This window comes from Etheostoma cragini, chromosome 19, assembly GCF_013103735.1.
Source record: "Etheostoma cragini isolate CJK2018 chromosome 19, CSU_Ecrag_1.0, whole genome shotgun sequence".
NCBI classification, from domain to species: domain Eukaryota; kingdom Metazoa; phylum Chordata; class Actinopteri; order Perciformes; family Percidae; genus Etheostoma; species Etheostoma cragini.
Genome location: NC_048425.1, coordinates 10,687,816 through 10,704,958, shown reverse-complemented (window position 1 = coordinate 10,704,958; position 17,143 = coordinate 10,687,816). Strand labels below are relative to the sequence as shown.

Below are 17,143 nucleotides of genomic sequence, written 5' to 3'. Positions count from 1 at the left end.
GATGAAGAGTCTGAATCTTTCTCATGCTGGGACTTACTACTGTGCTGTTGCCTCATGTGGACACATTCTGTTTGGAGATGGGACCCAGCTGGAGTTAGAAGGTAAGGGACTTTCAGCTAAAGTTGTTGCATCTGGTGATTACTTGATCTTTCAGCTGGAACTTTGTATAAAAACCTCCTGAAAGATCTGTCTCTGATGTCCGTCTCTCTACAGATGAGGCGGTTTCTGTCTTGGTGTATTTCTTGAGTGGAACTACGACATTCACCTCCATCCTGAGTGTTTTACTGGCTCTCACAGTGTGCATAATGAACAAGGGACACAACCGCCAATCTAATGGTAACTGCTAGTTTGAATTTCACAGCTTGTATTCACAATTTAGCCTTTAAATTATTTTTTTCCCACAATCAGAGTCAAAAGCCAGATGTCCAGCTCCCCCCACAGCGAAAGCAAAGGTGAATACAAAACTATAAATTAACTTCAAAACTAAGATTAAGACACATTTTTATTGCACAATGCATCATTATTTGCATGTTTTAATTTCTGTCAAGGACAAAATAATGATTGTCTGATATATATTTTGTTACCAGGGTTACCAACACGCTGAAAACCTTTATTATGCTGCTTTAAGTGCCGACCTGTCCATCGGATCAAGAGGACAGAGGGATCCCACCTGGAGTGAATGTGTGTACTACAGCGTAAAGCAGTAGAACTGGACTTATTACATTTGTACTTTGGAGTAAGACAGGATTTTCTTAGTGCCTCTCTGGAGGTGCAATAAAAGATGTATATACAGGTTTGAAATAAATATGCGCTTATAGCTTCTTTGTGGTCTGCAGACAAAAACATATTTATGATATTTTTTCTTGCCTGTGTCCCAAATAAACCATGTATCTTATGAGGTACACACTTATGACTTAAACAGTATATTTAGAAGCTTAAATATCTATCTATCTTTTTATATAGTAGTCACTTGCATGCTTTATTCATTTTTATTTTTTGCCTTTACTCATTGTTTTTAACCTAATCGTGCGTTTGTATGCTGTTAATGATCAAATAAACAATTTTATAAAAATGTAAGCACTAAGTTTGAAACAGTGTCTGCATGTTCGATCTAGCAGCTTCTTCATACATGAGTTGCTCTTAGCACTAAACAAGTGTCAGAGAACGTGGTGTACCTCACCAACCCCGAGAAATGTTAAAACTAAAATGTTCTGATGCGAAAGTGAAATAGAAAAGAAAGGTTTTATAATGACCTAAAAACATGAGGCTCTACTAGTTTACAATGTTACTGTATTATTAGGAAATTGGATTTTACCAATGCAAAAATGTCAGAGTACAACGCAATGCTAATCCATAAAAATGTTTACCCAGTGCACTCACATTGTGCACTTTTATGTACTTTCACTTATGTAAATCAGTGAATCTTTCTTGCTCTCTCTCAACACACACACACACACACACACACACACACACACACACACACACACTCCAGGTAAGCAGCATCTGGCCACTGTGTCTGGCCACTGATTCACTTGTACAGGGGTAGACTGAAGGGCCTTAACCTCAGACCCTTTAACCCTAATTTATTAAAGTTTAGACAAGGTTGCAACATTATAATTAAACATATCTGTAAAACAAATGTGTGTTCAACAAAAATGAATGCATACACACTTGCCAAAATGAGAATAACAACACGGGTTACACAATAAAATGCTACAGAGTGATGTGTCTTGCTTTAACTAACTATCTTTGAGTATAATGCTTATCAATATGGTAATGGACAAGTTTTATGGCATACTTTAGCCAATTTACCTATATAAATGTTAATCCAGTTTATACCATCTAAAAACGAGTGGCCTGCTAACACCATTATCTCTTCCCTTTGTTTTATGGGGGACACTCGGCACAGAAAGGTTAGTGATCAGACACGTTATGCTTCACTGGGGTTTAACAGTGGTTCAATCTGGTTCACACCGCAAACATGGGCAACAGTTTGTACTCTGGGGTTTTTGTATCATTGCTCTCTTCGTGCACCGGCCTTTGTGGTTGTCAGCAGGATGTAAAAGTATTTGTGTCTCACAAAGATGCAACGACCACTCCCAGCACAAAGTACAAAACAGTCGAGCCTTTATATGGTGACATTTAACAACACTGCAACCACTAACACTAATAGCGCTAATCAGAATACTGTTTAGTTGGAATATTACTGACAACAGGTACAAAATGATTGAATTATTTGTAGGACATTTTTAACTGCTGTAACTTTAACATTCAAATATATAATAAATTGGACTGTAGACTACTTCAATGCTTTAAAAATAGATACAAAACTGGATGAACATAATGGAATTATGTGGCCTCAGAATGATGCATGTTTCACATTTCTGCCTTAACTTAACGTCTGGCAAAGCATTAAACCGTTGTTTTTATCAAATCCATATCTTTGGTTCATATTAGGTTATAACGTCTTTTTAAGGCTCCAGCTGTGGAAGTTTAAGCTGTCAAGTGACTCTTTATTTCCACTGATGTTTTACAGGCTCTTCAGTAACATTTCAAGTGATTGTACTTAGGGATAAACAACATATTGGTGGTCAATAAATCTGGTTGATAAGAAAAATGATTGAATTATAATTATTGTTCTGGATGTTGAATTTCCGCCGATGATGACATATGATAATGAATGAATGATGCAACAGAGCGGTTTACCAGTTTACTGTAAAAGACGCGCCGATTTTTCAACAATGTGAACCTTTTCTCAGAAACCCAACCTGAAACCAGGTTGGGTTTCTGAGAAAAGGTTCACATTGTTGAAAATGTGTGATTTAGCCAATCAAACGCATCCTCGTCTCTAGAGAGGGGAGAATTGATATTCTGTCATTCAACACTGCAACTTCAACACGATGACATCTCCAGTGTTTACTCTCTTTTTCACATGCTTGATCTTGGGGAAAATGGGTAAGTTGCACTCCAACTTTTATCTGTTAGACTGTGGCATGTTTAGTAATTACACTGATGTGTGTAACATTACATTAACTCAACATTTGCTTTTTCCTCTCATTTAACTGTAGCTCAGACAACCGGACTGAGATCCTCCCCAACTGTTCATCAAGAGACACGAGTTGTATCAGTTAAAACTGGGGAAGAATTGACTTTACAATGTTTCTATGAAGGCGACGGTGCTGTATTGCTTTACTGGTACAAACAAACTCTAGGACAGAAACCAAAGCTCATCTCTACATTTCATAGATACAATGTAAATGGGATTTTTCATGATGAATTCAAGAACAATTCCCGCTTCACGCTGGATATGGAAAATGGTAAAATTCACCTAAAAATCACAAATTTGCGTTTTTCAGACTCGGCTACCTACTACTGCGGAAGTAGCTATACATATATTTTTGAATTTTCGGAGGGAACCTTAGTCAATGTAGAAGGTTCAGGTTTGAAGGTCCCAGCTACGGTCCACCAGTCAGCGTCTGAGAGCATCCAGCCAGGAGGCTCTGTGACTCTCAACTGTACAGTACACACTGGGACCTGTGATGGAGAACACAGTGTTTACTGGTTCAAGAAGTCGGAAGAATCTCAGCCAGGACTCATTTACACCCATGGAGGCAGGACTGATCAGTGTGAGAGAAAACCCAACACACAAACACACACCTGTGTCTACAAGCTGCCGATGAAGAGTCTGAATCTTTCTCATGCTGGGACCTACTACTGTGCTGTTGCCTCATGTGGACACATTCTGTTTGGAGACGGGACCCAGCTGGAGTTAGAATGTAAGGGACTTTCAGCTAAAGTTGTTGCATCTAGTGATTACTTGGTCTTTCTAATCGAATTCTGCATAAAATCTTGTTGAAAGATCTGTCTCTGATGTCCGTCTCTCTACAGATGAGGTGGACTCTGTCTTGGTGTATTTCTTGAGTGGAACTACGACATTCACCACCATCCTGAGTGTTTTACTGGCTCTCACAGTGTGCATGATTAATAAGGGCAACAACTGCCAATGTAATGGTAACTGCTAGTTTGAATTGCACAGCTTTTTTTTTTTTTTTAATGTTTAACTACAATTTGGCTTTTAAATTAAACTTTTTTTTCCTGTTTTGCAACCAGAGTCTCAAGCCAGATGTCCAGCTCCCCCCACAGTGAAAGCAAAGGTGAATACAACACTATAAACAAACTGCTAAACTACCGTTAAGACACATTTCTATTGCACAATGCATTGTTTCCTTGATATTTTTTTTTTATTTCTGTCAAAGACAAAACAATGATTGTCTGATATATATTTTGTTACCAGGGTTACCAACACGCTGAAAACCTTTATTATGCTGCTTCAAGTGCCGACCTGTCCAACAGATCAAGAGGACAGAGGGATCCCACCTGGAGTGAATGTGTGTACTACAGCGTAAAGCAGTAGAACTGGACTTATTATATTTGTACTTTGGAGTAAGACAGGATTTTCTTAGTGCCTCTCTGGAGGTGTAATAAAGATGTATATCCAGGTTTGAAATAATTTTGCTTTCATAAGTTCTTCGTGGTCTGCAGACAAAATTAAATCACTCTGTTCTTTACTCATGTGCAAATTCAGAATACTCTTTGTTGTCCGTGTGGCAAACAAACCATGCATGTCACATTATATTTTAAGTACTTATGAATACATGTTTTTTTATGACTTAACCAGCATATTTAGATGCTCAGATGAATAGATGCAGTACAAATCACTTGCCTGTTTCATTTCTTTTTGCATACCCTCATATTTTTTAACAAAGGATATGTATGTGTAAGTGAAATATGACGTTAATGATCAAATAAACAATTAAAAGTTGGATCACTGAGTTTGTGTGTGCATGTTTGATCCAACAGTTTCTTCATACAGGAGTGGCTGTTGGCACCATGTGTGTCAAACATGACATTTACAACGTTCCTGATTTGGGTTTGAATGAGTTCTGTCTAGCAGACAACTGATGGTTATGCATCCAGTATTGTTCAACCCGTGTCGACATTGATGACTTTCTAATCATAGAAATGAACAAACATGATAAAAACATGCACAGTAAACCCATTTAAAGTCACCGTACACACATGGTAGACACACTGTCACCAGTCCCAACATACACAATATCGTACCACACACACAGAAGGAAATCAATAAAAAGCTACGCAATACTACACAGCACCAAACTGCAATAGGATTTGATTTTGTAACTGTTGTTAGGATGAGTGCAGAATCACAATAAAGACATCAATAAGTATATGTAAATTGGACTGCAGATTACTTTAACGCATGTAAACAGGTACAAAAAGTATTTATGAATAATCTAAGGATAAGTGTAGGCCTGCAGGTTTGGTCTATAGACTCAGACTGTTCAGGATAAAGTAATTACTGATTAAAAAAAATCGTTGTGTATAATCCCGTAGTTCACCTTTAGCAGAAATCTACTGTGGCTTCTAAATGATGCGTTTTTAAGGTGTGCCTTAACTGCTCACAAGTAACAGTGTCTAACATCACAGCAGGTAGCAACACATGCAGGAAGGCAGCGAGTAGGGTTTGACTAGCAAAGCATTGAAACATTTTTCATCCAGAGTCATATCTTTGGCTCACATTAGGAAATGGGCCTTGTCTTGCATAAAGTCTGATGCAAGTGTCTTTGCTAGTTTAAGACTGACGCAGTTGTCAATTTCCCCTCCAGTGCCCACATTTTTTAAACAGCAAATGCACCTGCGCCCATCTTTGTGCCCATGGGCGTGCTGGTCTTACAGGGAGGGGGGCTCAGGCTCATTCTCGGTATATTGCTATTTGGAAGCAGCGGAAAGTGATCATGTCATTGACAAACAGAAACCTGGTCTAAAGTCAATAACTCAGCATTTCATTGTTATTTTAACTGCACATTAGTAAAAAAAAAAAGGTGCACTCTATGCTTGTTACAAACGCAGGGACACGCAGCAGCACACAAACATGAAAAAGATTAAAATTAATATTACATTTTTAAATAGTATTAAGGAGTTTTGGTGCCATAATGCTTGTGCCATATGATCTAGTCACATGCTTTCACTTCACACAGCAGATCAGTTTCTTCTCCTTAAAATATCTAAAGCTATAATAATATACTTTTGTCAGGTTCATAACACTTTAACTTACTAAATAAACACGATCAAGCAAGAAACGAGACGCAGACGGCAAATGTGTAGTTAAAAGACACTTGCAAGAGGGGAGAATCAGAATACCTTTCGAGAACTCCGGGGATTTCTCTGCAGTTCCCTTGCTTTATTGAAACATAGTTTTTGATACAATGATGACATCTTGGTTATCTGGTTTATGCCTACGCTAAGAGAACGACGTGTACTTTAAAGGACCTTGAATCTAAGACACTGGTTATCTCTGTAACAGCAGCGACTAAAGAAAACACAGACACAGCTTGAAAGAAACGCAGTATTGTTAAATGTGCATATGAGATTATAAAATATAGTAAGCATATAGGTTCATATAAAAATCAAGATATGAATATATAATAATCATGAAAGCTATAAATGAAAGTCATAATATTTTAAGACACTACTACAGAGAAATATGAAATAAAAGACTTATATAAATTAATTTCTCTGTCAACTTTCACTCAGGAAATGCTTGTTCCTCTGGAGTATTTTAATTCCAATCACAATCTTGTTCCTGAACGTAACGAGTCGCTTTGGTGCCTAAACTTCATAGCCGCATGAAGCTCACTTTTTTCTGGCTAAACTCCACTATCATGCCAGTGAAAGGAGCGTCATCTGGCGGTGCCTGTAGCCGGCTCACAGTCACTTAATGGCGTCTAAACAACAGCCGTTGGTAGCCTGCGTCCCGGAGCTCTGTAGCGGCTAAAACCGATGTTAGCCTGAGGTGGAAGAACATTACGTGTGTCTGTTGGAACTGGATTAGTACCTATCTCATCTGTGCTGACCTCACACCTGCTAATGACCTAAAGACAACCCTTGGTAGCGGTGGCCGAGCAGTAGAAGCTCAGAAAGACAATCTAACACCTATCTCAAACACCTGAGTGAAGCAAAATCCTAACTTACGGAATCCTGGGTAAAAAAATTGGCCCAAACAAAGCAGTCTAGGTAACCTAAGGCAGCAGCCACAGTAACAGTCCAACAGAGAAGCCTATTTAAAAAAAATAAACTCTGCTTAAATAAAGCAGTCTAGCAGTAAGATACCTTCAGAAGTCAAATTCACACTGTTTTGGCTATTGGGCTGATTACTAAGAAAACTGCATTTTCATTGTTATTGTTCTGATGAATTAAATTTCAACAGATAATTTCATATAATGAATGAATGATGCCAAACAGCTGTTTGCCAGGTTACTGTAAAAGACCTGCTGCAGTCTAAGAGCTTTACATAACCATTAATTAGTCCAACAGTATGGCTTTCAAAGGTTAAACATGATCCTGAATTACAAGAGCCATACACTGATTTTAAAGAGAGACTTCTCGTTCTCAATAACAGGCTTTATTACGTATATTTTAACTGAATTAATCATCATTTAAAGGGAGCTGACTCCCTTTCCTAAAAGATAAGCCAATAGAAAGGTACACTCTTTATATATTTCTCAAAATGTGAACCTTTTCTAAGAATCAAAGAAACCAAACTTGGCACTATGTGGCTGTGAGCATGTGACCATGTTTCCTATACAGTGTCACTTCAGGTTTAGCCAATCAAACGCATCCTTGTCTCTAAAGAGCGGAGAAACCATTGATATTCTGTCATTCAACACAGCAACTTCAACACGATGACATCGCCAGTGTTTGCTCTCTTACTCACATGCTTGTTCTTGGGGAAAATGGGTAAGATGTAATTTGATTATATGTTAGATGTGTGATGTATCTGTCTGTCACATTAAATTAACTCTATGTTTGCTCTCCTCTCATTTCACTTTAGATCAGACGACATGTCTGGAATCCTCCCCAACTGTTCGTCAAGAGACACGATTTGTATCAGTTAAAACTGGAGAAGAATTGACTTTACAATGTTCCTATAAAGGTGAAGGTGTTTCTGCACGGCTTTACTGGTTTAAGCAAACTCTGGGACAGAAACCAAAGCTCATTTCTACTTCCTTTACATATAATGTAAATGGGACTTTTCACAATGAATTCAAGAACAATCCACGCTTCACACTGGATATGGAAAAGGGAAACAATCACTTGACGATCAAAGATTTTCGCCTTTCAGACTCGGCTACTTACTACTGCATTAATTTTCTATACACAATAGACTTTTTAGAGAGCATTTTTGTAAGTGTAAAAGGTTCAGGTTTGAAGGTCCGAGCTACGGTCCACCAGTCAGCGTCTGAGAGCATCCAGCCAGGAGGCTCTGTGACTCTCAACTGTACAGTACACACTGGGACCTGTGATGGAGAACACAGTGTTTACTGGTTCAAGAAGTCAGACGAATCTGACCCAGGACTCATTTACACCCATGGAGGCAGGACTGATCAGTGTGAGAGGAAACCCAACACACAAACACACACCTGTGTCTACAAGCTGCCGATGAAGAGTCTGAATCTTTCTCATGCTGGGACTTACTACTGTGCTGTTGCCTCATGTGGACACATTCTGTTTGGAGACGGGACCAAGCTGGAGTTAGAAGGTAAGGGACTTTGTAGCATATGCTGTTTAATCTGATGGGTATTAAAGAGAGGACAGTCATTTTCCCATTATAGGATTTGTCTTTCGGGAGTTTCTTGTCTATCTGAATTAAGCCTGTGAGGAGGGTGTGGTATGTTGTAGAGATTGTAAAAACCTTTAATGCAAATTTTAATTTAAATTAAAAAAAGAACAATCCTGAAGGTCTCTGTCTCTCTCCAGATGAGGTGGACTCTCCTTTTTTAGTGTATTTCTTGAGTTCAGCTTTGGCTTTCACCACCATCCTGAGTGTTTTACTGGCTTTCTTACTCTACAAGGTGAACAAAAGAAAGTGCTGCCAAACTGCAGGTAATTGGTCCTTTTTCTATCTGGCAGATTATGTTCACGCTATTTTGCTTGTAAATAAAATGTTTTCTGTGTTCTACAACCAGAGAACCACGCAACATTTCCATCTCCCACCACAACGAGTGCAGAGGTGTGTACACTTTCAAAAAAAATTGCATCACAATTAACCGTGTTGTGGACATAATTTCTGTGAGGATCCATAATTTGTGATCTACTCTTTTTTAAAATATGTTGTTACCAGGGTTACCAAGATGCAGACAACGTCCATTATGCCGCTTTAAGTATCACCCTGCCCAACAGATCGAGACGACAGAGGAACAAAACTAACGATGAGTGTGTTTACTCCAGCGTCAAGCAGTAGAACTGGGTATAATTCTACGTTCTGAGTAAGATGGCAGATTCTTCTTATAATCTCCTTGATTATGTACATACATAGCTATAGATTCTTAGATAAATATCTGTATCTTTCATTGGTCCAGGTAGTGAAGAGAAGTAAAGCAGTTTTTAGTGAAAAGAGTAGTTAAAATAATATATATTGTTCTTCAAAGAAGTTTGAAGTCAGTTCATTTGGAAAGCCGGATTGGTTGATGCTGTATAACAACCTGTTTTTTGGCTATAAGGGCTCTGAATAATTTATATGTATTTTAGCCTTACATTTTTTATCTAATTACATGTATTGTGCATTTCGATGAACATCTTGTGTCAAAAAAGAATAAATCAATCAAATTGTTGAAGGAGAACTAACAATGTTTGTTTGCTACTGTTCAGTCATTGATTTGAGACATTTTATGGTGTAGTAATGTGATACAAGTTAGTTCCATCCCTGTAGCTTTGGTATATCTAAAACCTTACATTAGTGTAACTTTTGTAAGTAAAATGTATGATGTAAATAAGTTTTGCATAGCCTGGGGGCTCTTTCTTTCAATCCTAGTAACGTCCCTGGGGGCAATCCATGTAATATTTCACTATTAACCACAAGTATCAATCCCTTAGTGACAACACAGGAACAGGCAGCACAGTAGTAGGATGTATCCTCTAGGGACCATGAATATCTGTTGAAAATTAAAATTCAATCCACCAAATAGTTACACTGAACGAAAGTGGTGGATCGCCCAAATGAAAGACAAACTGACTGCCAACTTTAGATCTAGCATCAAGTTCTCCCTTTTCACTGCTGCATTATCACTGAGAACTTGGCCTACCCTCTTATCCTTCCACGTACCTCTGTCCGCCCTATGTATACTAGAGTAATAAGGCAGATGTTTTTGTTCAACATGCCTTAGATTTTCTCACTGGAAGCATTTAGATTTCAGTGTTGAAAGCATTGTGTTGCCATCCATTGCCATAAATTCTGCAAATAATGGCAAAACCACTGTGGTTACTGAGCTACAGCCAAAGTCTAAATTTATGTTGACTAATAGTGTAGTTGGTCAGATTCTTTCCCATTTTCGATAAAACTTCTGCCAGATATGTGCAGTTGTCAACATGGCACAAGTTTTAGATTCATTTTCAGCATTTTTATTCAATGTCCAAGTTTGCTTCATTATGCCTTTTACAGTATATATATATTACTGTATTTGTTACAGTTTGGCCTTTCTACATCCTAGTCACTCTGAAACATGTTGGCCTTTACCCCCATGTTCTTTTTTTTCTTTTTTTTATGTGCAATTGGCTTTGTGGTTTTCTGCAGGATGTAACAGTATTTGCACTCTCACATACTATAGATGCTCTTAAAGACAAAGACCACTCAAACATCCCTCCCACAACAGTGCAGTCCTTATCAGCTTATGTACTCAAACAGCAACAATGTTACTTACTACGTCGAATGCAACACAAAAAGTACGTACGTATAGTGGCTTAGAAAAGTTAACACAACCATGCTAAAGTTTAATTTAAAGGGGAATAAAAAAAACTTATATGGAAAATTGATGTTAATGCCATCATGCCATCATGATGTTAAAAAGAATTAGGAAAAATCCAACCTTTAAGGACATCAATTTTCTTTGTGAATGAATAATGTATTGTAAATACATAAATGTTCTTCCTGGTTTTATTTCAGTTAGAGATAATTTTATGGAAAGTTCCCCCATGCCAGTTATGAGGTATGGTGAAAGGTCTGTGATGATGGGGGGTTATTTTAATCCAAAGGCCATTGGAACTTTATCAGGATACATAGTATCCTGGATCCATGAAACTGGTCTTTAAAAAATAAAATGTCCCTGCCTCTATGGGAATTTAAAAACGGGGTGTGTTTTTTTGCCCTGTGTATTTTAAGGCAGAACATTTAATTGTTCCCAAAGAAAATTGTGTCCTTAAAAGTGGAATTTCACCTATTAGTTTTTTTTTAATTAAGGCTTTCCAAATTTCCAAAAGACTTTATTTATTCCTCTTTTTAGTCAACTTTTGCATGGGTTCATAATCTTCTGAGCACTGTTGTAGTAACAAAGTACCTAAACGGCTAATGATGTTTGTATCTACAGCATGTACTCACTGTTCATGGCATGCTAGTGAGGTTTTCTTTCCGTTTTTTGGAGTCTCAAGGAAGATTTTTAGATTCCTCTGAAACAGAAGAACGCATCAAAGATGCAGAGTGAACGTGTGAGTGAAGCAGTAGAGCTGGACATAATGAGCATATTTGTCTCGCTTTAATAATGTAATGTAGCTGTTTTGTAACTATGATTTTAACTCAGTATGGCTAATGTAAAGCCTCATCTTGCAGTAATCTCATTAAACAAGAATTTCCAAAGACATCATTTGTGCTTCCTTCGGCCATATGTTGCAATATACTTCTGCGTTTCTGGCACCATAAGTTTAGAAAGAATAAAAGGGTCTAAATGAAATCATTTAGTGTGCAAATGACAAATGCTCGCTAAAGTTAAGTGATGCTCTGTACTAAGCTACTTTGACACTTTGAATTTAAGAATGTGTGAACAAACCACAAACAATAGCATACGACTGATTGTAAAATTCTGTGTTTTTCAATAAAAAAAGTTCTTTCTTGTTCTTTATGAAAAATATGAAAAATATGAAAAATATGTTTAGAGGACTTTAGAGTCCTCTAAACATATTTTTAACTTTAGACTAAATAACTTAACTTTAGAGGAGGTTAATGTCCAGTTTTAGTTTGCTTCATCACTGAGCCTTCTATCAGAGGACTAGAGCCATCTGCATCCGCAAATGTTACTCTGACAAATGATTGCCATGCTGTTTTCTTAGTGGATTTTTTAATAAATGAGTATGCCTGCATGTTATTCACTCTTGTTTCATTGACAAAGGTTAAGTATAAGCGAACTGCAGTCTATGGTAAACGGCTGTTTCCAATAACCACGACTTTCAAGTGAGTAAAGGTGTGAAGGTGTAAAAAAATTTTTTTAAGATCTAAACTTGGCAGTATATTTCACAGACGACATGTGATCGTGTTTCCTTCATAATGAATCGGTTAGCCAATCAAACGCATCCTTGTTGCAAAAATGCATTCATATTCTGTCATTCAACACAGCAACTTCAACACGATGACATCTCCAGTGTTTGCTCGCTTACTCACATGTTTGATCTTGGGGAAAAAGTGTAAGTAGACTGTGTAACGTTTCTAATGTAATGTAGTGATAACACTGAAGTGACATTACATTAACTCATCAGTTGTTTTTTCCCTTCAGCCTATATGTCTGTTCAGGCATTGTCATCTGTTCATCAAGAGAGACGTTTTATATCAGCTAATGTTGGAGACAATGTAACTTTACGATGTTTCTGTGATAATGATGATGCTACAAGGATTTACTGGTATAAGCAAACTCTGGGACAGAAACCAAGACCCATCTCAACCTTCTCTGTGTTTGGTTTAGGCATCATTTTTTATAATGAATTTAAGAACAATTCACGCTTCTCATTAGATGCTGAAGAAAAAAAAAACTTGAACATTTTTGATTTAAACATCTCAGACTCAGCTACTTACTACTGTGCAAGTAGCAATGCAATTGTCTTGGACTTTAAGGACGGCACCATTATCAATGTAGAAGATTCAGGTTTGAAGGTCCCAGCTACGGTCCACCAGTCAGCGTCTGAGAGCATCCAGCCAGGAGGCTCTGTGACTCTCAACTGTACAGTACACACTGGGACCAGTGATGGAGAACACAGTGTTTACTGGTTCAAGAAGTCAGACGAATCTCAGCCAGGACTCATTTACACCCATGGAGGCAGGACTGATCAGTGTGAGAGGAAACCCAACACACAAACACACACCTGTGTCTACAAGCTGCCGATGAAGAGTCTGAATCATTCTCATGCTGGGACCTACTACTGTGCTGTTGCCTCATGTGGACACATTCTGTTTGGAGACGGGACCAAGCTGGAGATAGAAGGTAAGGGACTTTCTAGCAGACATCAATTGATAAAGGAAGTTCAAAAGAGTAGACCTTAGCTTCCAAAACTTCTAAACACAGAGTGATATGAAAGCTGCTGTTAATGTCTCCTGATGTCCATCTCTCTACAGATGAGGTTGCCTGGGTTGATTTCTTGAGTAAAACTTTGACATTCACCACCATCCTGAGTGTTTTACTGGCTTTCTTAGTGTGTATGATGAACAACAGAAACAGCTGCCTATGTGCAGGTTAGTAGTACAGTTTGTATCTACAGCATGTACTCACTGCTCATGGCATGGTAGTGAGGTTTTCTTTCTGTTTTTCAGAGTCTCAAGCAAGATTTTCAGACTCCTCTAAAACAAAGCTGAACGCATCAAAGATGCAGAGAGATGACACCTGGAGTGAATGTGTGTACTTTAGCGTGAAGCCTTAGAGTTTGAGATGTTTTGCCTCCGTCTCTGCGTAAGACATGACACATGTGTGTCACTTTAAAAAGTGTAATTTAATTGGAAATATAGTTTGGAAATTTGATTTTTTAAATTGTGACTCTGTATTGTCTATCTTATTTAACAAGCTTTAACAAGACATAACATGTTTCTCACTATATCTCTAAAATCATTGTGTTTGCAAATGAATACTCTTTGTTAAAGTTTGATGATGCTGTTTTGAGGTGTGACATCTTGTATCAGGGCTGCGCAATTAATCCAATTATGATTGCAATTTCAGCTCCCAACAAGAGAAATAAAACATTCATTTTTAAGGGGAATTTAAAAAGTTTAACGGGAAAAGTATAAAGAGACATTTCAAAATTCTTGTTGTTTACACAGTTGATTTGTGTGTTACACTGTTGCGTGTTACTTGTTACGTTCAATAAATGCAACATCCTTCCAAAAGTCAATGGGTAATCGTGTTAAATATAATCATGATTTCAATATTGACCAAAGTAATTGTGAGTTTGTATGTGTGTGTGTCTCAACAAACCACAAAAGGTTATCTTCAAGTTAGGGGATGAAAATATAAACTGCTATACACAGCCAAACTGACTCAAGCTTTATGTGTATTCTATTCCAAAAATAAGTTGGATGAAAACCAGTCAAATATAAAGATAAATACATTTCTACTTTAAACTGCTGCGCTGTGGTTTCCGGGTAAAACCGCCTCAGATGGTTCTCAGAAGCCACATTGGAGGGAAGCCACATTTCCACAGAAGGGCATTTGCTGCTGCTGCTGCTTCTGTACAGAGCAGAGATGTTGTTGTTTTACCTTTTTAGATGTAAACACAGACAATATAAACCATTGTATGGGGGGGGACAGACACTCTGACAGCACTTTAAAAGCTCCTATTTATATATGTTTCTCAAAGAAGAAGATCATGTATTAAGGATTTGAACAGATGTGTCTGTAAATGGTGGTTTTCAATAAAAATGTAAATAATGTAAGGAATTTTACAGCACCCTATAACTTTGAGGGGACCAGTGTTAAAGCGCCCATATTATGGTCATGTTTAGGTTCATAATTGTATTTTGAGGTTAGGTTGTACCACAGTAGGTGTACATGGTTTCATTCAAAAAAAACAAACACCATATTTTTGTTGTACCGCACATTGCTGCAGATCCTGTTTTCACCCTGTGTGTTTAGTAGGGATGAGCGAGTACAGCATTATCTGTATCTGTATCTGTTTACCACATGAATTATCTGTATTCGGATCCGTACTCGGACTGGGCGGGGCCTAAACCGGAAGTGGTCGGATTTAAACAGGGAGTGGGTCGGGCTCTCTTGAAATGTGCGGGGCTTTAACCGGTATGTTATTTAAGCATGCAATTGATATGAGTTGATCAAAAATTGTTATATTTATTGCTGACAGCTGACAGCTGACAGTAAAAAAAAAAAAATCTCCGATGGCAGAGACGCGACGGGAGTTGCATTTAAACCGAGCAGCATGTCTTAAACCCACATTCACCAGAAACCTACCAGTTACTATGTAAGTACTACAAACCGAAGTTAAAAACAAACCTGAAGACCGAGAGAGAGAGAGAGAGAGAGAGAGAGAGAGAGAGAGAACTTTTTCTCCAACGTTGGCCAGTACAAAGCAGGATTAACTGGAAGACTTCTTCTAAACGAGAGGAATACCTGCAGAACAGGGTCATGGAAGTAGTTCTTCTGGAGATTATGGTAAACTAGTGTGTGTTGTAGCAGTATTTTGCCATTGAGTACGAGCTAGCATGCTATGGTTAGCCACCTCATCTCGGCTACTGAGGTAGAAAGCCATTCAGATGTTGAACAGCTCACCTGGAGTTTGAAGGCAGAGGACATTCAGAAACTGTATCTCACTCAAAACAGCATGGATAGTTTTTTTTCCAAGTATGTAAGTGTATGGAAGCACCAGAGAGACAAAATAACACCCCAAGTCCCATAAATCTTTTTTTTTCATAATATGGGCACTTTAAGTTAATCAAAAAACACATATATTTTTTTCAATTCCTAACTAGATGGTTTGGTGTTGACACCCGTGACGGTCAACTTTCGTCGGCTAAACTCAACTGCAACGGCTGCTGAAGCGACTGGCACATCACTGTAATTTTGTAGTTTATCATACGAATTGTTGCACATACACGTTGTCATAGGATCCAGTTTATAAGAATGCTTTGCACTGTGATATGTACTCAATGCAAAGGTGGTTGCAGCTACTTGGCGGATCCCATCACACACACACACACAAACACACACACACACACACACACACACACACACACACACACACACACACAGATGTACATGTATTACATCATCTGTAATGCCTTATCTTAGCATGGCTCCATATCTGCCAGACGGTCCGACAGCATACCTGTTCTACTCATCACTGGCCTGAACAGTGCAGTGACGCTTTGATTGACAGAATTGGACAGAACTGCCAAAACAACAAGGAAAGCCTAGGCCTGGAGCTGGATCTGGGTGTCCCCGCCTCTATGACCCTACAGCAGACACTTACCATGATCAAAATGTTTTGTTTGTGCAGCGTTTTTGGTTCCCGTACTTAGTAAAATGGTCCCAACAATGGCTAGATGTCTAGCAAATTAATCATGAGCGGCAAAACATGATGTGACATGATATGTGTGTGTGGGACATTATTTCCAGACTCAGTATAAATCCTTCAACATCGGATGACTCGCAATGATCAGTTAAAAACGTTTTAGCACAATCAGAGTTACCATTTTCATTCTAAGCATTCATTTTCTTGCCCATGTTACCCAAAAGGCAACTCATTCCTTGTTACCACGGCAACAGCTGTTTACAGACATATTTTACCCATTATGCAACTTAGTTCCTTGGCAACAATTGCCTTTATGTTGCATCATAGAATTAGAATGCAGTGATGTCAACATCAAAGTAACACATTCTACCTTTACCAGGATCAAAAAGACTTTTGCTTGTCTGTCAGAAGGTTGATTGTCAAGCAATCTCTCACTGTGTACTGAGAATCTCATCACGGTTTTACTGCGCTGCGTTGATTATCATCTCTTCAAAAGTGACAATACACCTGGCCTCTGTATTTCTGTGCTAAACAGAAGCATTTCTCAGTGACAAGCTTTAAGAGACCAACAGACAAGTTGCAACCAAAACATCGTCCTTCCTCTGGAGTCCTTGGAGAACGACACCATGGCCAACCGCCAGGACCCGACAGTTATGGGTAGCAACCAGGATGAAATGAGTGTGAGCCTAGAGGCCATCTCCCAACAGCTTGAGGACCTGCGCCACCAAATTCACAAGCGCCAGAGACAGTTCAACCGCTTGGATAATTTGGAGGAAGTATTCGTCTCAGGGAG

At 38.4% G+C, this 17,143-nt stretch overlaps 2 protein-coding genes across 3 annotated transcripts in view; both read left to right on the top strand.

Moving 5' to 3' along the window:
• The window catches only part of LOC117935235, a 5,307-nt gene extending 739 nt beyond the window's left edge, over window positions 1–4,568 (top strand). Inside the window, exons 3-6 of the mRNA XM_034857371.1 lie at window positions 3–101; window positions 3,889–4,011; window positions 4,111–4,154; window positions 4,295–4,568. Coding sequence (XP_034713262.1) covers window positions 3–101; window positions 3,889–4,011; window positions 4,111–4,154; window positions 4,295–4,414 — 386 coding nt within the window. The 3' untranslated portion in view covers window positions 4,415–4,568. The remainder of the gene's footprint in view (window positions 1–2; window positions 102–3,888; window positions 4,012–4,110; window positions 4,155–4,294) is intronic.
• A 3,090-nt stretch (window positions 4,569–7,658) lies between these two features.
• Window positions 7,659–13,815, top strand: LOC117934810. Of its 2 annotated transcripts, XM_034856829.1 has the most exons (5): window positions 7,660–7,818; window positions 7,913–8,620; window positions 8,839–8,964; window positions 9,048–9,091; window positions 9,203–9,322. In XM_034856829.1, the coding sequence occupies exons 1-5, from the start codon at window positions 7,764–7,766 to the stop codon at window positions 9,320–9,322; spliced, it is 1,053 nt and encodes a 350-aa protein (XP_034712720.1). In that variant the 5' UTR covers window positions 7,660–7,763. The 2 variants fall into 2 exon arrangements, with proteins under 2 accessions (XP_034712721.1, XP_034712720.1); XM_034856830.1 differs by lacking the exons at window positions 8,839–8,964; window positions 9,048–9,091; window positions 9,203–9,322 and adding exons at window positions 13,451–13,567; window positions 13,646–13,815 and having other exon boundaries at window positions 7,659–7,818.
• Window positions 13,816–17,143: the final 3,328 nt, after the last annotated feature.